The sequence below is a fragment of the Chamaea fasciata genome, unplaced genomic scaffold (genome assembly GCF_029207755.1).
Source record: "Chamaea fasciata isolate MVZ Bird 193981 ecotype frontalis unplaced genomic scaffold, bChaFas1.0.hap1 SCAF_11, whole genome shotgun sequence".
NCBI lineage: Eukaryota > Metazoa > Chordata > Aves > Passeriformes > Sylviidae > Chamaea > Chamaea fasciata.
The window spans coordinates 11542830-11563896 of record NW_027094096.1 but is presented as its reverse complement, the minus strand read 5'-3'; the positions used below and the strand labels follow the sequence as shown (position 1 = coordinate 11563896).

The window sequence follows — 21067 nt, the reverse complement described above, 5'->3', positions numbered from 1 at the left end:
TTTCAAGAGTGTTTTGTGCTCATTGTTACTCCAGTTGCTGATTGCTTTAGTGTATATGCACTAGGCAATCACTTGGGTTTTCCTGACTGTAAATTTCTCAAGGCAAGAATGCTAGGACGTAGTGTTTTGGTGTGTGCCAGAACTGAGATAGTATTGTAGAGAGAGATGAAGGTCAAGAGATGAAAGTAATAAGAGAGATACTTTAGGAAGACAGTTCAATACTAAGCAGTTCAGTGTTTTGGTTTCCAGGTGGACCTTCCTCTTGGACTTCCTTTTTATAAGTGGATGCTGCGACAGGAAACTTCACTGACATCTCATGACTTGTTCAGTATTGATCCAGTAGTAGCCAAATCAATATATCACCTTGAAGATATTGTAAGACAAAAGAAAAGACTTGAACAGGATAAAACTCAGGTGGGAAAGTAATCCTAAGAATGGAAGAGTGCATCTTTACATGTTAGGATTTTTTGAAATAGCAGTAATTAAGAATGTATCATAGGGCTTGAAACTGATTGTAATAATTACTTTGTCCTCATACAGAGTGAGATGAACTGTCATCATGCATGAGCATACAGGTTCTTTCAGACATACATTAATTTTTCAAGGATATCTACTCTTAACTGAAAACACCACAGTTCACTGTGGCACTAGTGATAAAAGGTCTTTGGCACACATGCATTTTCTAGCATCCAATGTTAATAGATGGCAGGAAGTAATACCCTAATTTAATACATCTGCTTTGTTACTAGTGCAAGTATTGTAAGCTTGTGTGTCTTTGCTCTTCTTTATCCCATTGTCTCACTGTCTCTCCTTGGTCACGGATTTTAATTTCCCAAGAATTTGAAAGACTTGAAATCTGGTGGATGAAAGCTGAAAAATGTCAATATGCATGCTGAGTATGAGTGCCATTAACTGTTCTAAGGAAAAACAGCCTCTGAGCCATATCATATTTCACATTTCCTTTTTTTGCAATAGTGTTTTCTAGATAGTTTGTCTTCTGGCATATTATGTAATTCCAAAACTGCCAGAAAAAATGTACACCTGTGATCTTTCCACTTTATCCATTAAGCTTATCTGGTTTCTCTTGGTTTACTGTTATGCATGAAAACTCCAGAAGGAGAAAGCAAAGACAGCTGTACCAGTTTTAATGGTCATACTCTTGCAGAAAGAAATGTCTGAATAATCAAAGCTGCTTTACAAGTCATAACTTTTGGTTAAGTTTATTTGAATTAATTGTTCTCATTGGTTTTCACTTCCAATTTTTTAGACCAAAGAAAGTCTACAGTATGCATTGGAGGCTCTGACTATGAATGGCTGCTCAGTGGAAGATCTAGGGCTGGACTTCACACTTCCTGGATTTCCGAATATAGAGCTGAAGAAAGGGGGAAAAGATACACCAGTCACAATCCACAATTTAGAGGAGTATCTCAGAGTATGTAAAAGCAAACCTATGATTAAAATTTTCTTTTTTCCTGCTCCCAGGCAGTTTGTTTCCATATAGATTTCAGTTCATTCTCATGAACTAGGTATGACAATAATTTTACTCCTTATGACTTCTGTACTAGTTTATTACTACAGTAAAACTGTTCAAACCTAATTGCACCTGACCTGAAAATTGTGTAGTACAAAAAGTCTGGTTTATATGTAATGAAGTCATCAGAAGTTTGGCTTTTTGGAGAAAAAGTATTGTAAGTGAATTCATTGTAAATGGTTACGATAATGAATTTTTTATGAATAGTGATTTAGCAAATTATTTGCGATAGTGTTCTAACATCTGCCACCCAGTGGCCTTTGGACTGCTGTAATACTAGTGTAATTTCTTGGGCTCAGACTTAAGAAACATCAGCAGTTGTGAGTCAGAATTAAAGCATTAGTTTTTTGTCCAAAAAGCCAAAACGAAACCAAGAAAAACAGAACCAGTCAACTAAAGAACTCCAAACACATGCGAAAAAACCCTAAAAAGAATAAATAAGGAAAAGATAACAAAACTTTGCCAGCATAAATGGACAGTACACCTGTGTATTGATTCATTCCTATGCCAGAAGGGACATAGAAAAACAGAAGGTTGGTATTGCTTGAACTAAGATAGGAAGCTGTTTCTGTCTAAGGAAGTGATAAAGGGAATTGGTTAAAAGCAGCCTGGAAAAGAAGTGAGGAAAGGCAGGAAGAATGCAATATTATCACATGAAGTTGTGAGTGGGATGGAGGGGAGGATCACTATTCCAGTTACTAAATACATTTCCTGACAGGATACTGCCAGTTTCACTCTGAGGACTGTCAAGTCTTGAAGCACTGATAAGAAACATGTCTGATGTTCTGGTAGAAACAATTCAATAAGGGTCATGTAAATTCCTGACTGTCAGCTGAGAAATTTTGCAAAGCTGTTCCATAATCATTACAAGTGAATATTGAGCAGTTTCTATTCACCTAATAGTTCCAAACTGTTACCTATCCACTTCTCATGGATTTATTTATTAAAAGTAAATTCTGCTAGTCAAGAATCACTTACAGAATTAAATATATTTGGATTTAAAGCTCTTTGCAGACCTAACAGAGGAGCAATACAAACTTCACAGTTCATCCGAAAAAGAATTTGCAGTCTCTATTTACTGAATAATGTTTCATTCAAGCATTCCAGTCTGATTTCCATAGTTTGCAGTCTTTTTTTTTTCCTTCCCTCAGTAACTTGTATCAGATATCTGATACACTGAGAAAGGCTTATAGATGGCTCAGATGTTCTGTAGTTGTCCTGCTGCAGGCTTCTGGCATTATAAAGGGCAAGGAGATGACAACAGAAAACCTGCTCTCCTCCTCCTAAAAACCTTTGGAACTACTTTCTTAAAAGGACCTCTGTGTAGTTTTTCCTGTCTTGTCTTTATAGCTTTATGAACTTGATGTGAAAGAAATAGAAAAGAATTCAGAGGGAAAATTAATGTGCTCTCCATCACAAGTATGATGAATTGCATTTTAGAAACAATATGTTTAATTGATCAGCTGGTCTGTACAGCACCCTGTGGGTCAGCTGCCCTGCTCTTGAGCATGTCATTTTCATTAAAATCTTGTGTGAGGATTAACATGAAAAGTAGTTTATAAAGCTGGAATCTTGTACTGTTGCTTTTAATGCCTCTCTTGCCATCATGTCGCTCTTCCTTCTACCTCTCTCTTTTCCCCCCGAGGACCGTTCCCACAGGAGTTGCCTTCATCAGAAAGTAGAACTGCTTCAATTACCAGTATAGTGAAAGACTTTATTCTCTATCTTTTTTTGTCTTTTTTTTCCCCTCTCTCCACTGTATTATAAAGAGGCCACCTTGCTTGTTCTAAATTTGTGAACAAAAAGTTTCAGTAGTGTAGAGCTTTGTCTAGCAATTTGATCTTCTCTTTGAATCTGCAAGAATACAGTGCAGCTTAATTATGCCACCTGCTCTTGATCATAAAAAGTAATCACAATTGTAGGTAAACAACTTTGCTGTTAGAATAGCCATAGACTTTTCTGTGTTGTAAAAGAGTTTTTTTGTGCTGCTGGTGCTTGCTACCTTCCTCTTCAGTATTAAAACTGGTTTGTGAAAGTAGTGCAAGATACCTCACATGAAATTCAATGCCTGACTCTTCTATTGGAAAACTTACCAGCAGATCCTAATGAGCTTTTGTATCTTGAGAGCTTTCTGCAACCAGGAACTCTTCAGTTACTGGGATAGGGTTACATACCTGCTTCAGGATTCCAGCATAACCCGTGAACTTTGTAACCTGTTCAGATGCGTCCATGGATGACTTTAATCATCACCACAGGCCAGAGCTCTTAACACATTTTAAACTAGTATTTCTGTGTTGACAACACATCTTTTATAATCAGCCCTCATTTGCTCCTGGAGTTGAGGGTATCCAAGGCAAGTGTAATCAATAGCACTGACTGACAAAAGAATCTGAACTTGGCCCTGCAGTCTGCCGTGTAAAATACCTTAAATAAGTGGAGGAATACTGGCTGCAGGAGATTTATTTAGAAGAACTCTGGTCTTATTTGTGTTATATGCCCTTCCTCCCCCCCGATTGTTGTTTCAGTGTATGCCGTCCACTTTGGAAGATAATTTAATGTTGAGGAGGTAACCACAGATACAAAACCAAAACAGAACTGAAAAAATAACCTCAAAAAGCCTAGATTAGTGTCTTACTGTCTTTTGCATTAAGATTCTTAACCCTATTCCAATAACTTGAAATCAAGTTACTTTTGTTCCTGTGTATTCTTAGAATATTAAGCTACTTGATACATCAAACAGGCTAGAGTTACTTTTTTAAAACTTAATATTAGAATAGGGACCCATATATTTCCATGGGGCAAATTAAGATAATACCGCCAATGATGCCCTATGGATTTCTGCTTCAGGTGCTGCATTTTAAGTGGTGTAGAGAGAGAACACCTAGGTAAGGCTTTTTAACAGTAACAACTGTTCAGATTTACTTTAAATTATTCTGTTAAATAAGTTCAGTTTAACAAGCTATTCTGAGTTCTGTTTGCTTTGTTAAAAATGAAGGCAAATAAGTTGTGTAAATTTTGCCAAATGTTCGTGTTAAGGGTAATTTAAATTATCAATTAAGGCAGAATGAGGCAATTCTGTAGAGCAGCTCCATGAATCAGTGTGCAGCCTGTGGTAACTCCAGTGAGCATATGGCTGGGCTGCTGGAGTTTGGCTGCTGCAGTTGTACTCTTCTGTGCAGTAGTGATCACTTCATGCTTTCTTTGTTCAAATTGCATTTTTCTTTTTTTTTTTTCCTTTCCTTGCAGTTGGTTATATTCTGGGCACTAAATGAAGGTGTTGCCAGACAGTTTGATTCCTTCAGAGATGGATTTGAGTCGGTGTTCCCCCTTAGTCATCTTCAGTACTTCTATCCTGAGGAGGTTGGTAAAAGCGTTCTGGCTGCTGCTTTTATAAACTTTTTCTGTATGTATGGGCAGTCTTAACCTGGGTCCAGGGCATTTGTGACAGTCTGATGATACTGCATTTCTGATGCAGGTTAGTTAAACTGAGTGTCCCTGAAATTCGACACTTAACTCTTAAAGATTTCTCTGTTTAGTAGTCATTTATTTAATACTTTTATTATGAACAGCTCAATTTTCTTTGAGTTGTATGTACCCAACTTTTTTGAGAAGTGCTTTAATTTATGTATCATACTTCATTTCTCTATGGAGTATGGGTACTCTAATTCCTTGTATTGCAGTACCTCAGAATAGCTGTAGACAGATGCGGATGCTACCTGGATCTTCTATTAAAACAATAAAACAAGTAGTCAGCTCTTTAGAACAAAGCTTCAGACAGTAAGAAGAAATTCAGATGAAGGGGTAAAGAATAAGCATAGTTGATGTTGCTTTATTCTCACCACCACCATGTCAATTTCCTTGTAAAATGCTCAACACATTTAAGGGGACTGAACTGAGTCAGAATTATGGTTCTCTGGACTAGAAGAGAGAGTGTTTTATTCTTCTTCGAGGGAGTCTGTTTGAAGGCTGTACTTTGAGGGCTTTGTTTATAAACTCAGACCCTTGACTTTAAGAACAAATTTCAAAGCACACTTTGGAACACTGTATTAGCCAAGCCTTTGTGGTGCGCCTGGTGCTTTGCAAGGCAAAGGGGGAACATTTACTCCTTGTTATTTAATTTTACAGTTGGAGCAGCTCTTGTGTGGCAGCAAGACAGACACCTGGGATGCAAAGACTTTAATGGAATGTTGCAGGCCTGATCACGGTTATACACATGACAGGTAATATGTGTTGGTCTTGCTAAACAAACAAAAAACTAAAACAATAGAAAATGCTTTCTTGAAATAATCTTCATGCATTGTTATTCAACCTAAAGGAACTATATGACATTTATTTGAAAATGTTCATACTGTGCTGTATATGCATCTGATGCAATTATTTTAACTATAAACAAAATAATATTCTCTTGGTTCTTTTCCCTCCTCAGTCGAGCAGTGAAGTATCTCTTTGAAATTCTCAGTAGTTTTGATAGTGAGCAGCAAAGACTGTTTCTTCAGTTTGTGACAGGCAGCCCCAGACTGCCTGTAGGAGGTAGGTTTTCCTTACTGCATATTGCTGTGCATGAAATCACTGTTATGGATGTATTTCTGCATAAGATGATTACTTCAGTATAGGAAGAAATTCCTTAACTTACGTGTTTGAGAGGTTCATACTAGTGTCACATTTCTAATTTCAGAAGCGTCTGGGCAGACTTCAGGCGTAATTCTCATAACGTTTGTGTTAATCTCATGACACTTCTACAGTTGGCTCTCCAGGTTTAAATTGTTGCCAGAAAATCTGTCAGAGGGCAAAAGGGAGTTCAAAATTTAAATAAAACTGGAAGGTCCTATTACTCTGTTTTTTGGTTAGAGGTGTATTAAGTTATAGCAGCAAAATGATGCATTGTAACCTGAAAACAATAGTCTCTATTCTAGAAAGGAGACAACACTTAGGATAGGATAGTATTAATCTTGGGTAATTTCTCCCCATTTAAATTTCAGCATTTAGGTAAGACACAGTGCAGTGAGCAGAGAAATTTGCTGTCCCTGCTAGGGACTGTTGTAGAATACACATTTTAGTGCATTCTCAGCTGAGTCAAAACAGAATTCGTGCATCAGTTCCAATATTTACCTTCTTTGTGATTTGGGGGAAAGACTGGGTTATTTTTTTCTAAGTATATTTTGGGAGCTCTTCTATGGAGACATGGTACAGACACAATTGAGTGTTAGGAGTATAGAAACAGTAGCTGGAGTAAGAATAATCAGGTACTAGAGTCATAGGTGGTTCCTGAGAATCTTAAAAAATGTGTGTGAAGCCAAGAAACTTAAAAATATTATGATTGGAATAGAATTTTTACATGTACAGAACACAATTAAAAGGAGATTCATCCAGCCTATTCCTTTGTTTTAAATTCATCTTGGAAGATGAATCTGCAGGCAGGATTTTAGGTATTTTTAGCTTGTTGTGCAGCTTTATAAAGGTGTATTCTGAACTTCTGAAGGTGTCCAGGAAGTCAACTGTGTGATGCTTGCTTCTGTCCCTGGGCATGTCTGCATTCAGCTGTGGGTGTTCAGGAGGAGCAGCCTTGATCTGAGTGTCTTTTCTCCTCACTAGGTTTCCGAAGTTTGAATCCTCCCTTGACGATTGTACGGAAGACGTTTGAGTCCACAGAGAATCCCGATGATTTCTTGCCCTCAGTAATGACTTGTGTGAACTATCTCAAATTGCCGGACTATTCAACTATTGAGATAATGCGTGAAAAACTCTTGATAGCTGCAAGAGAAGGGCAGCAGTCATTCCATCTTTCCTGATCACAATGAAAAATGCAATGTCTGCCTGTTACAGCAAAAGAGAAACTCATGATTCTTTTCTAAATATATCACCTGAGTCAAGGAAACGTGTTACGCCTTCTTGTTGTAGAAAAACGGCTTGCAGATTATAAACAAAGACACTTGGTTGATATTCATTAAAAGCCCCTATGGACTCAAAGTGATCAGGCCCTAAAAGTTGTTGTGACAAGGTTTCTTTAGCAAGTTCTTGTTTAAATTATCATTTATTTGATGAGTGAAGTTTTTAACTTGCTTTGCTGTGTGAAATTTAAAAAGGGATGTTTTTCCAGGCTGGAACAATAAATGTCGCTGTGCAGTTTAATACTGGGCTGTGTGTATCCATCTAGCTAAGTCTGAAGTTTTTCCTCCAAAGACAACTTTTGTACATAAGTACAGAAATTAAAATACACCATGTATTTGACGAATCTAGTTTAGTAGACTAGTTCTGTGTACCCTCACCTGCCTCTAATTTTACCCATCCTCATGTATTGTCTGATGTGCAATTCACTTGGTTCTTTTTGTGTGCAACATTCAACAATTGTTATGTTTTGGTTAGCATGGGCATTTAACTGCTCCATGCCTCTTTCTCTGATTAAGATAATTTAAATTTTACTGAAATCAAATATATATTGTCAATATAATTCAGCCTTTGTAACTAGGTAGAACCTTTCTTATAGCATAGTTTTACTGTAGTGGTAGGATATAATGGCGACAGTCGTTACCAGAGCGCTCCAGAGCTGTTTACACAGTGATTCAGGCAGCAAAAGCCTCATACTGGAGGCGAGGAAGAATTCTTTCTTTCATGTAGTTGAAGTCCAACAGCTTGGGCTGGCCAATGTGTATTGTGGTAAGGCCCAGAGCATTTCGAATTGATGTAAAGTTTTTTAAAAGACAAATTAGTCGTTTCATTCCCTGTTTGAGTAAACAGTTTTCCTGTTCTTGATCTGAGTTCCTGGCTAATTTTGTAGTTTTTTCTTCTTTTTGGTTTTTTTTTTTCTTTTTTTCTTTCCCCCGTGCTAGCTTGGAACAAGCAGTTCAGCCTTTGTCTTTTGACACAGATAAAGCACCTGTAAGCAATGCTCTGTCCAACTGTTTTATGTGCTGATTTCTCAAATCTGCAATAATTTACTTCATCAGGTTAATGTTTTTACCTGAATATAAATAAAAAAGTTTGCTTCACCTTTTTGTTCATAGTTTTGTACTGTATGCCTGAAGCTCAATTGTGTAAATTACTGTAATGCAAGTAAATCATCCTAAATCTACTTGGCTAACAACCTGCAACTTGTGGATGATTTACTACTAAAACAAGACCTTTTAAGACCTCCAACTTTGAGGGAAATTTTTTCCTTTCCATGCGTTCAAAAAAACGGGCAATTACAAATATTCCTGAGATGTACCTGCTACATAGGTAATCTTTATGAAAATGTGATAGTTAATTACTTTTATTCAACTTTGAGAAATCAAAATTCCTTTCAGTGCTTAGAAATTGTTAAATTCTGGCTAATCAGGCTAGTTATTTCCCCTAAACTAACAAGTTTTCTTTCATCCAGCTGAAGAACGTGTACTTCCAGAACATGTAACGGACATTCTTCTGGTGAACATTCACAGAATTACCTGTGCTTGCTCAGACCAGTGCCACTGAAATGTAATACAGACCTGTCATGAGCATGAGTAGAATGTGAAATCCTTGCACAAAGAACCTGATAACTGAACAGTTTTTTATTACCGTATTAAACCCGACCGAAGGCGCTTCACCCTGTACATACAATAATGGTAGCGCACAGTGCGGCATAGTTTGCATCCAACTTCAAGGCAGTGTTTAAACTATGGACTGGTGTTTAAATTGTTCTGATAACTTGATCAAACTGAGCACAAACAAGTGTTTATAGTGTGTGGATAGCAATTTGTTCATTTTTTAAGGTTCTATATTTTAAAAAAACTGACTTGTATAAAAAAAAAGAAAAAAGCTAATATTTTGTATTAAAATATCATGTGTATTGATACTTTTTTACCCATGTTGTCTCCCTCTAGAATCTGGCTTTCGTTGACTTGGAAATTTTGAGGAACTTTCAGATTTGATAGCGTAACTGTTTGTGTAACTGTTTCAGTGGGAAAATGAGTTGGTTGCCTGTTGAAAAAGGAAAAAACAAGGACCTGTGGTGATGTGATTTTGGTTGTTCTGGCTGTCATTTTCGGCTCAGACTAAGGTGTTTTAGTTTGCTTGAAAAGTGAATGAAACCCTTTTGGGTGACACTTGTTTTTTCCTACCAAAGGCAGCTTTTAGCATATTAGAAGAGCAGTCTAGCGTGAAAGGTGTAAAGATAGTAAATGACAAGAATAAAATGAAAAGTCACATTTTGCATGACTGTAGTACTGTCCTGCAAACAAATCATATATCTAAGAGTAGTTCAGAATGAGTGGAGGGGTGGTGCAAGATCTTAAGGATTCCTACTTTTCAGGAATTTTGGATTGAGGGAAAAGCTCACTAAAACCAATCCATGGGTGTGTGTAGTCATCATAGTACTGCACTGCTTTGTATACCTTTATAAGGTATAATAAAAGGTACAATCAGAAGTCTTTATCTTTTAAAATAGATGCTTTTTTAGTATGGTAAGTTCAACTGGTTTAGGTAACACCACCAGTTACTGTTTTGAATGAGTTTCATGTCCCTTCTGTATTAACAAAAGTAGCAAAAAAATCATGCGTGGATGAAAGGGCCATCCAGGCACTGATAGCTGCTACTGAACTTGTGCAATATTTTGTTTTTGTTAGATGTTGGCTTTATACCAAAATCTCTTGTTCAGGGAACACTTTAGCGTCCCACCTGACATGAATTAGTTACAGTGCTTCTTCATATTTTCTAGGAAGGTGCACAAGAAAATGCCAATCACATGTGAAGTCCCCATGCCCACCGTCAAACTTCATCAGATACTCAAATTTCCATATGCAGACTGCTTGCATAATTGAATTGTCCAGATTCTTCCTTCTCTCCCATCAACCATGTGTTTTACTTTCTTCTGTCTCCTCTCCCTTACTGAGCTCTCCTCTGATGAGAAGGTGGGTGCCTAAGGGCCGGGACTGGTGAAATTCCAGGTGCCTGTGACACTTGTGCCCTCTCTTCTGGTCCCTGCTGGAGGTACGTCTGTCATCTGTGGAGTCTCTGGGCCCTGGCCCCCCTGTCTTCACATGAGTAGTGCCAGTTCCCATGCTCTGAGCAGCCTGGACTCTGCAGAGGCAGGAAATTAGGGCCTACCTGACATGAGAGAGAATGCCATGGTTTCAATATGAATGTGCGTCCCCCAAGCCAAAACTTTGCCAAAGCTGTTGGCAGAATGGAGAAAAATGGACAGCCTTGCTGAAATGGATTCTGGAAATGCTGGAATTCAAAGGGGAGGTATAATCTGATAGGTGAGCCTTTTCTGGGCTTGCCCTCTCTCTCCTGCTTTCCTTTCCTGGTCTCTTGATTGCTTCGACTGGAAAACGTGTGCTATGTGACCTCATCCTGTGATCCTGCGGGACCTTCCCACTCTGTTCCCAACGTGCCATAGCTCTCCCACTGTGTAGTCTCACGTGAGTGTAGGGGGTTGCCCCAAGAGTAGGAGTGGTCACCCCAGCCCCGTGCAGCAGCACAGGCAGTGCTTGATCAGATCGTTGGTGCCTGTTTGTACAGCAGATGGGCTGCATTCCATCCTCTGCTGCCTGTGACTGACAGCACATGGCTCAAGGAATGACTGATGCCTCTAGAGGAATACCATGTCCTTGTCTCCTGGTACTGAAATGTGCCTGTATTGATTAGGTATGAAGCTGCTTTGGGAGCAGAGGGAGGAACAGATCCTGGGTCTCTTCCTCTGTGCATCTGGGGACTAGTGACATCTTGGGCTGTAAGCAGAACTAAGCAGAGGGAGAATAGTTGACACGTGCAGTATTTTAAGGCTCTAGATTGAAGTTCCTGATAGTTCCGGATTTACTTTGGCAGCAGCTTCTGGAAAGCTGGTTCAAAGAGGAAAAAAGAGAAGAGCAAAATGCTACAAGACACCAAACAAAAACCCAAACTACCCTAAAAGGTGTAACAGCAGACGTGAAAGCCCCTCTCCCGTGTACCCTTCACAAAGGGAGAAGGAAGTCCTAAGTCCTGTGATGCTTTCCCACAGGGAGAGCACTGAGCAGTCCAGCCTGCAGGCAGTATGCTGGGGTAAAGCAGCACGTGTACTGTGCGTTTGATCTTGTCTGCCTCTGTCCTGTTCCCTCTCCCACCTCTCCCTTTAGGATTAGGATTGCTAAACCCCCAGAAAAGACAGAAGTAGATAAGCCTGGGCGAGAATGTGGGGCAGCAACCACCCTGTCCTCGCCTGAGAACAGGAAGAGGTGGAAGGAGGAGGTTTCCCTTTGTGAAATATGAGCTTACACACTGAAAGCCAAGGCAGGTTCATGCTCTGGAGATAAACGTACTGCAGTTTTCCCATCTCAATTTACTCTTTAGCTGCTATCCAAGGTGTTCTAGGCTAAATATAGGCCTGGTCTGACTGCAGCTCGGCTGTTCTTGGGACTTCTTGCATGCAGAAGCCTCTTTGGCAGGCAGGGTGATACAAGCACTGATCCAGAAATAGTTAGCCAATCTAAGATGTGGCATTTTATTTCCCATCCTCATCTTCCAGCCCTTTTTACAGATTATTACTTCACTGTATCAAAACTGACAAGACATTGGCTAAACAGTAAAAATCTGCTAGCTGATTACTTCTTCCTCCACAATGTTTCCCATAGTCTCTGCTATGGTTCTCAGAAAAAAATAATAATAATAAAAAAAATATCTTTATGCCTTCACTTTGTAGCTTGGAATGCTTAACTTACTGGCAGTACTGATGTTACTAACCATACTAAGCGTTCAGAAAGGTTTCCCACAGTTTTGATATTTCTTGATATGCAAAGGACCATTTTGTTCAGGGGCACTAAAACTATAAATGCTATTCGAAAAGGAAGAAAAACTAATTTTAAAACGTAATCAAATGGAAAAATTGTTGTATTTTTAGGAACACTGGGTTCTAAGAGTGATAATTTCCAATTTATGGCCAGTGGTACTGGCTACTTCTGCTGGACCAGAAGTGGGAGGGAAAGGGAGAAACTGGCTGGAGAGCAGCCCTGCTGGAAAGGCAGAGCCCTGGTCAGCATTGTGCCCTGGCAGCCAGGGAAGGCAGCAGCATCACACACTGCAGTGATGGGAGCACAGCTGGTGAATCAAGGGAAGGGATTATTTCCTTCACTTCATATCCCTAGAGGAGAGATGGTGCAGTCCCCGTGGGTTTTTTAAAACCCAGCTAGATATATCTGTTTGTTTTACTAAAACATACCACAATTCTAAAATGAGCTCTCTTTAGAATTTAAAGTCAGAACTATGTGACAGCATCAAACTAAATTGATATGCATCTTACCCTTGCACTGTTTGTGCCACATCAGTCCCATCAATGTAAATAAACTCAATGGGAGAAATTTATATGCTGAAAGAAAGGGTTTCTAAATTTTCTGATGAAGTAAATGGAAAATACAAGGGTCTTAGTTTCAGCTGCAGATTATGGGTAATCTCCACAGCACTCCTTTTCAACTGGCTGAAAATCACAGGCCTTAATTACTTCTACTTTTCAAAATAGTTTCACTTTTCAAAAGTTTTTCTGGCTTTCTCTTCGGTTTTTAATAATGAATGAATTGGCACTTATCTGTGATGAGAAAATGTTATGACTCCATGTTCATGTCTGCCCCAGCAAGCACCTGGTCATTTCCAATTTCTTCTGGAGTAAGTAGTTAACATGATTTGACAGCAATTATGGAGAGATGCCGTAATTGCATATAGAGGATTTTCTAGAAAGAGCAGTTTTCACAGGTATTAGCAAAAAAAAATAGCATCCTGAAAATGGAAAGATAGGAATTAGGAATGTGAAATGGACAAGACAGGAAAAAGTTTGTGTCCCATATGTGGACTTTGAAAAATGAGTACTGATAGATGAGGATCCAGCAGTGCTGTTCCATGGAGATGCTCAAGATGTTTAGGGTCATGTTACCTCACTCACCTCCTGCTTTACTGTGTTAGTGCAAAGGTTCAGTGATACAGACCTGCAAAATACATTTTCTATTGAAAGATCACTGTGCAGATTACAGATTAATTAAGCCTTGATCCTAAGAAATGTATGGGCAAAGGAACAGAGTAAGATGCTGTTTAGGATCTGCCCAGTGTTGAGACCCTTGTACATTCCAGATGTTGGTAACATTTGATGTTGTTCAAAGCTGTGGGCAGAGTTCAATAGGAGGCCTGATTTTGAATTAGTATAGATCCTGCATGTCTGTGACAGGATAAACAGAAAAAGATGTATCAAGAAACTGCCAATTAGTTCATATCAAGTAGGATTTCATTTTGTGCATCAGTTATTTGGTGAGAGGCGTTTATGGATCCACCAAGAAATCTTTGTTAATAAAGTTTCACAGAAAAACTTTTGTCTGAAGAACAACAGTGAAAAAGCAGAGCTGGGAGTTAAAGCTGTGCAGGCGGCACATCACAGGAGGAACACAGGTGCTTTGTGCCCTACCCAAGGTGACCCTGTAACTCAGCAGCCTCTGCTCTGCCCCATCAGCACTGATCTCTAACAGAACTTTTCCAAAAGTAAGAGCAGAAATGATGTACAAGTTGCATTAGGTAGGCAGTGGAAGTTTCACAACTCCTGAATTGTGGAAGCACTGTTAGAACAGGGCCAGAGGCTGTACAATACCAGCTGTATATTATTATACAGCCGTAAGTCACTTTATCTTCTTATATCCTTGGGTTTTTTTGCTACATACATTAGGTGTTACAATTACTGTCCCCACTCTTGCTTTCCTTTTTTCCTTCTCTTATAGTTTATTTTTCAGTAGTCTTGCACTAAAACACATTCAAGTGCTTCCTTCATAATAATAATTCAAAGGTCTTATCCTTCAGTGCTGAAGCAGACTATTTCTGACCAAATTGTAGTCCTGATGTAATAGCACTGATGTCCAGATATTTCATATCTGTTAAGTCCAAAAAAAGGCTTTCAATCATTCTTCCAAGAGATTTACATGGTTTTATTTTTTTTTTTTAAGATACACCCATCCTCCCTGTCACCCTGGCTTCAAAAATAGATTCTTGCATCCACACTAGATCTGAATGTGCTGAAGCTTTGTGCAGGTGCTCTCCTATCCACATATATCATTCAGTGTTTGTATCAGATCCATTATATAACTGGCATTTTTGTTTAAGTTTTCACTTTTTTTGCTAGTAAAGACAACAATGCTTATTCCTGTTCAGGGGACAGGTAGACCCTGCAGCTTTGCCTGTGTTAATGGTCCCTCTTCTCCATGTATATGTCTTAGCTCCCTTTCCTCCACCACATTAAATATAAAGTTCTTGTCCTACAGTGCTCTGAGAAGGAAGTGTTGTTCCCTCTCCTGTTCTTCACCTTGCACTTGAATTTATTCTCAGGTTGCCTCAGGCAGTTTAAAAATCTTTAAAAAGCTTCTTTGTCATAATATTTGCCCCAGGAACCATAATGATAAATGACAATTGCTGTGGGTGCTTGTGGCTTGTTGTGATGGTTGATACTGTCTCATTATGCCCCTCATGATGGGTTGTTTTTCTGTAGTGCCTAACTTCGCCTCCTCCCATGCTTTAATGGTAAGAAAAAGTGGAGAGGCCTTTTTGTCTTTTCTGTGCACAGCATCAAGTAGAACATGGTTATGAGAAGAGTGTCTCAGAACTGTTACCCGATCTGGAAATGGAAACAAAAAATCACCAGCTGCTAGAGATTTACTTTTTAATCTTATGTGAGAAAGAAATTAAAATATTCAATTTAATCACAATAGTTTTAGCTTTTAAATAATTCTCAAATGCAATTAGGCAAATCCAGTTAGTTGCCAATATAAGCACTTACTCAAAGATAATATGACTTTTTCTGTTATTTAAGAGATCTACCTATTTGATTCTTAATCATGAAAATGCATCTCTTTCACACCTGAATTAATGTGAAGATCAGCATACGACATTATATAATAATGTCTTTTACATTTCATGCTATCATCATTGAGTTTTAGAAGGTGTTAAGAAATCTACACTATATTTGCTTTGTATTCCACTGTATCACAAATCAGCTTTCCAAAGGGTAAATATGCACCTCTCATTCAATTTTTATAGCAAAATTAATCTCAGTTCAATGTAATCTTCTTACTTGGCCAGGGCCATTTATGAAATTTACTGAAGAGTTCAAGTTAAGCACTCCTCCACAGAGCTTGCCTCATTTTTCATTTGTTGGAGCTTTGTTTAAGTGCCTGCGTTTCCCCTGCAGAGGCTCAGGGATTAGGTACTCTCCATTTGCTGACAGGCTGCACACAGCATGGGGATGTGCTGTGCTGCTGCTTTTCTTGCTGTTTTCCCGAGAGACTCAGCTACTGCACCTCTGCATGCAGCTGAAGCTGTCAAATGGATGACACAGACCCTTCTGCAATATGATTTTTGCGCTTCCCTCCCCCCCCCCCCCCCCTTTTTTTTTCTGTAATGAAAAGTACTTAATATCTTGCTTTTTTGACTATGGAGAGTAGAAAAAAAAAAAGTGCGACAGTGGAAAGCCAGACACCGTTTAAACTATCCCTTGCTCTGTGTGCATTCAAAGATAGCACTTCGGTTTTCATTCACAATTTATGTGTCTTTATTTAAAAATCCTTAGTAAACTTGAAAATATGAGTAACTCAGTTTCTTCAGGTTTTTATACGTGTGCTTTTTTTCAGAACTGATGATTGCTGAGGAAAGGAGCAATTTTAAAATGATCTTGACACTGTCTCCAGCAAAACCAACTAGTCATCCTCCCCAAAGCCAAAGCCTCATTTCTAGAGCTACCACCTAATGCAGTTGCCTGATAGAGTCACCTGTGACTCCTACACACACCAGAAGTGTGTGTGCTAGATGTTGACAGATATATATCTTTGAGATAGCACACCAAGTTTTTATGATGTAGATTTCTTATTACTTGAGAAAAAATAGGGACGTTAATCTGTATACCCCTGCTGTGGAGAATCCAGTGAGCATAGTCTTTGAGCTTAACAGACACACAAACACTTCAAATCAAAAAAAGCAAAAAGTGGTAAAGCTGAATGTGGAATGTAGATGAATGATTCTTCATTTGACTTGCTAAACCGCGTAAGAGCATCAACTTCATAGCCACTTACAAACCAAACAAGAAGATATTAAGAAAGAATAAACAATGTGCTGTTGCTCTGTTTTTGTACTAGACAATGGGATGGGATTAATAGTTGTCACTGCTATATTAATACAGAAATGTCTGGGATGTAGCCATTGAGATAAAAGTGAGCTGTTTATTGTTTTTAGTATTGTAGATTTCTATAATTTTGTAGTAATTTCAGAAACTTAAAATATTCATAAAGAATTTATTAACCCAGAACTAAAATTAAAGGAAGTCATTCCACCCGTTAGTGTGTTATGTAGTATCTGCCAGTCTGAAAAAAAAAACCAAAAACAAACAGGTTGGCATATTAAAGCCATTCTCTAAGGTTTTTGATTTGAGATTTGATAAGTCCTCCATCGCTTTCTGTCTGATGATGTCAAAGACTGAATGATTTTAGTGCTAAGGCACAGATAAAGAGTCTTTATATTTTGTGTTTCTGAGTCCCAAGAGACAGGCAGGGCTCAAGTCATTCAGTCACATTTGCATAACACCACTGCTGATCCAATGAACACCTCCCAGACAGTCCTGATCGTCCTACGATTACCAAAAGCAATAGAGAACCTTTATATTGAATTAGTAATACATTTCACATCAGATATTTATCTGTTTATTTGTTTGTTTCTTGTAACTTCTGTGCATGTGACTTTACACACTCCGGCATTTCTTTCTAAAGATTTTTACAATGTAAGGAAAACTCCATGTAACTTTTGGCCTATTCCCTATAAAATCTTTACAGGCCCACAGAAGCTAAGCATACAACCTGTTTCCTCAGAATACCAGTAACTCTTAGTGGGAGATAACTGCACTAAGAAAATATATGTTCAGTGGTTACACAAGGAGAAATGGTGAAGATTCAACTTTCACTGCCATGATACGTCCATGTGAGCTCTAGCACATTAGTCTTAATAAATAGTGACCACAAAATATTCAGCTCATCTAAAAGCATGTTAAAAATGGCTTAATCTTAATATAGAATCACCTACAAAGTAAAAATGCTACGTTAATTATTTTATTAGCATGTAGCTCCTTAATCTGTGAGGAAAAAAAGTAAAATTAGATCTGGTGACTGTAAACTAGAATAATTCGGATGAAAAATATGATTCCTGAGAAAAATATACCTCGAGTCTTTATCACTAGTGGTCTTCAAATAAAGACTGGATACTGTAATTTATGTATATTTCTAGTCTAAAATAAATGAGAGGTTCTTTATGTGGGAGGCCTCATGAAAACTGGCCCAGAACTGTCTTACAACATTACCATTTTGTTTGGAAAAGGTTTTAAGGAACAGTAGATAGAGTTTCTAACAGGCTGTCATTAAGTCTGTGGACTGTATGGAATGCCAGCACACATCCCCTGCCTCTGCAAACACCACGGGTACCTTGAATCTGCCAGGTCTACTTTCCCCTAAATTTGGGTTGATGTAAAAACCATCTCATGCACAATGACCCTCCTTTTCATGATAATGAAGTCATATTGGCTTCATTGTTTTCCCATAAACATATAATATTTATTCTTAAATTTGACAGAAATTAGAGCCTGGTTGTTTTCTCTAGCAAGGTTCAGCACTGTGTAAACCAGTAGTTCAGACCTTTAGGATGAGTTTTGTACTTACCACAGCCTCTTTGTAGCTGTTAGGCAAGAATCCAGCTTGTTGGTTAAGTCTTTAAATTGTTTAGTAGCTGAAGCTTGAGCTGTAAAATTTGGGTAAATCAGGAGAGGGGTGATGAGGAGGAGGTGTTGAGTCATAATCAGCACTCAATTAACTGGGACCCTGAACATCCAGCCTTTAAAGGACTCAAGATATTTTGTGGATCCACATTTATTAAAATAGGTGCATGCACCACTTAATGAGAGCAAGTGCCAGGTGCTGCACCTCAATCCGGGCAAACCCCGGTGTCCGTCCAGGCTGCGGGATGAAGGCACTGAGAGCAGCCCTGCTGGGAAGGACGCGGGGGTGCTGGTGTGTGAGAGGCTGGACACGAGCCAGCCATGAGCACTGGCAGCCCAGAGAGCCAAACCTGCCCTGGGCTGCATCAGAGCCCCGTGGGCAGCAGGGGAGGGAGGGGATTCTGCCCGGCTCTGCATCCAGCTCTGGGCTCCCAGCACAGCAAGGACACGGACCTGATGGAGCAAGCCCAGGGGAGGCCACCAACTTCTGTTGCAAGGAAAGGCTGAGAGATTTTGGTTTGTTCAGCCTGAAAAGAAGAAGCTTTGGTGTGACCTAATTGTGGCAATCCAGTACCTGAAGGGAGCCCAGAAGAAAGGTGGAGAGGGATTTTTGATAAGGATGTGTATTGTCAGGATAAGGGGCAATGGATTCAATCTGAAAGAGAGTAGGTTTAGATTATATATTAGGCAGAAATTCTTCTCTGTGAGAGTGGTGAGGCACAGGAACAGGTTGTCCAGAAAAGCTGTGGCTGCCCCAAGTCTGGAAGTGTTCAAGGCGGGGCTGGATGTAGCTCTGGTCCAGTGAAAGGTGTCCCTGCCCATGGCAGGGGTTGGGACCAAATGATCCTTAAGGTCCCTTCCCACCCAATCCATTTTGTAATTCTATGAGCTCTTCTTGAAATAAATCCTAAAGGAGAGAAAGAAATTGAAAAGACAACTCCAGACTGAGCCACAGTCTACTAATTATAAAGACATATAAAAGAACCGGTAGCAAAAAAAGTGATATTTTATTGTTAGTTTCAATTCTAGTGAGGTTGATATTATGGAGAAATAATAAACTGAAAAACTTCAAATGAATACCTGAAAAAGATTTGAAACAAAAATTGCATGAAAGAAAAAAGATGCAACATGCAAATTCAATTTTGTATTTTCTGTGAAATTTTGTGCTGAAATTAAAGCAATAAAAGCAGTTCTTTATTTGGGTCTACCAACAAACTAAGGCATCACCTTTTTGTTTACTGCTCAGGAAGTATAATGAAGCCTTAAACCCTAAAACCTGTCAGTGAATTATCTTATGTTTTTTCTTTTTCGAGGGGGGAACAAAGAGGTAGGGTCAGGTGTCTACTGGCATTTTTTTTTCTTTTTCCTCTGTACAGCTTCTAATGTGTAAGGTTTCCAGTCAGCCAGAACACAGACGTCACATCCTCTGCCATACACACCTTGAAATCCATATAAATAAAAAGTCATTTAATTGCTAGATATAAATATAGCTCTTCTTCAGATACCTTGCTTCTTGGAAATTGTTACAGTCAAATACTTCTGATTGCTACCATATTAAGCACGACACTTGAATTACTGACACATCTCTATAAATTCTAGGATGAAGATTTAAAGGTAATTCTGACATTAATTAATTCTGATCCTGCGCTTTGCTCTGTTTCTTTAACTAAAAATGACTGTCTGTATGAATGATACCTTATGAATTATTTTCTTTATCTCTACTGGAATTGTAGTTACATCAGATCATTATTTGAAAGTCTAAGTCACAGCTTAAGAATAAAGCAGAAGACTGTAAATGGCAAACCCTACATATTCTTAATTACTTTGTTGTATCTACATCACACGATTTAAAGAGCTAAGCTGTTAGTTGCAGCATCAGTTTTGTGAGAGACTTTTTAAACAAGTGAATTCAAACCTGGTATAAATATGCAGAATTCTACCCAATGCAGTTTGCTTAGAGGTAGGTCCAGATCATTTTTTTTCCTATGATAAATTTCTCATTTTATGAAGTACAGTAATATTTGCTGTGGTATCATACAAAATGGTGAAACACTATAAAAGTATAAAAAGCACATCTTGGCTGAAGAGTGCCTATGTTCAAAGGATGTGTACAGCTTTTGGGCGACAGGTGCAATAGCCATTGAGAAAAATTTTGTTAACTTTTAGAGAAAGATCATAGATATCTGAGAGTTGTTCTGTTTGTGAAATATCTATACTGTGCATATTTTATCTCATTGCTCTAAAAATAAATAAAACCCACACAGGCTGATAAAAGTTGCTGTGAACCAAGCAAAAAGGTGAAGATGTGGGAAATGCTGCCACTCCTCAACTGCCTGCCACTGATAAAACACATGTCATGAATTTTCACAGCACGGTGGCTTTGTGCTCCCTGACAAAAGAGTTTAACTTCTGCTCTGTGGATTTTGTCTTAAAGCACAATTTATGACACCCAAGAATTTATGATTCCCACAATGAAGGATGTTTCTCCACTTGGGCTGGCAGCTCTCTCTTGGTGTTCCTTGTGTCAACACCCCGCTACCTGTACCACAGCTCCCCTGCCCAGCAGACATTAAATAACAGCACACACAGTGGCACACGGATCAGCAGGATTGTCACCACTTCTTACTGCAAAGTTAGCAAACAAAAAGAAAAAAACATACAAGCTTCAAACAACTTAATAAAGGGGAGCAAGTTTAAAAAAATGTAAATGCAAGAGCTAGGTAGAAAAGCAGATAAATCCCCACACATTGTCAGGGAGCAAGGTGTGTGCCAGTCTACGTCAGGAGAGAAGGAAAATAGCAATTACTCAGGAACACACAGAAATAAAG

At 38.8% G+C, this 21067-nt stretch overlaps 1 protein-coding gene across 7 annotated transcripts in view; it reads left to right on the top strand.

Annotated features, from left to right (window-relative positions):
• Nucleotides 1-8517, top strand: part of TRIP12 (thyroid hormone receptor interactor 12) — a 78766-nt gene extending 70249 nt beyond the window's left edge. For all 7 annotated transcript variants that reach the window (XM_066193230.1, XM_066193229.1, XM_066193227.1 and 4 more), the window contains 6 exons: nucleotides 250-414; nucleotides 1268-1432; nucleotides 4778-4891; nucleotides 5657-5751; nucleotides 5958-6061; nucleotides 7124-8517. In XM_066193230.1, the coding sequence (XP_066049327.1) occupies nucleotides 250-414; nucleotides 1268-1432; nucleotides 4778-4891; nucleotides 5657-5751; nucleotides 5958-6061; nucleotides 7124-7320 (840 nt within the window). In that variant the 3' untranslated portion in view covers nucleotides 7321-8517. The remainder of the gene's footprint in view (nucleotides 1-249; nucleotides 415-1267; nucleotides 1433-4777; nucleotides 4892-5656; nucleotides 5752-5957; nucleotides 6062-7123) is intronic.
• Nucleotides 8518-21067: the final 12550 nt, after the last annotated feature.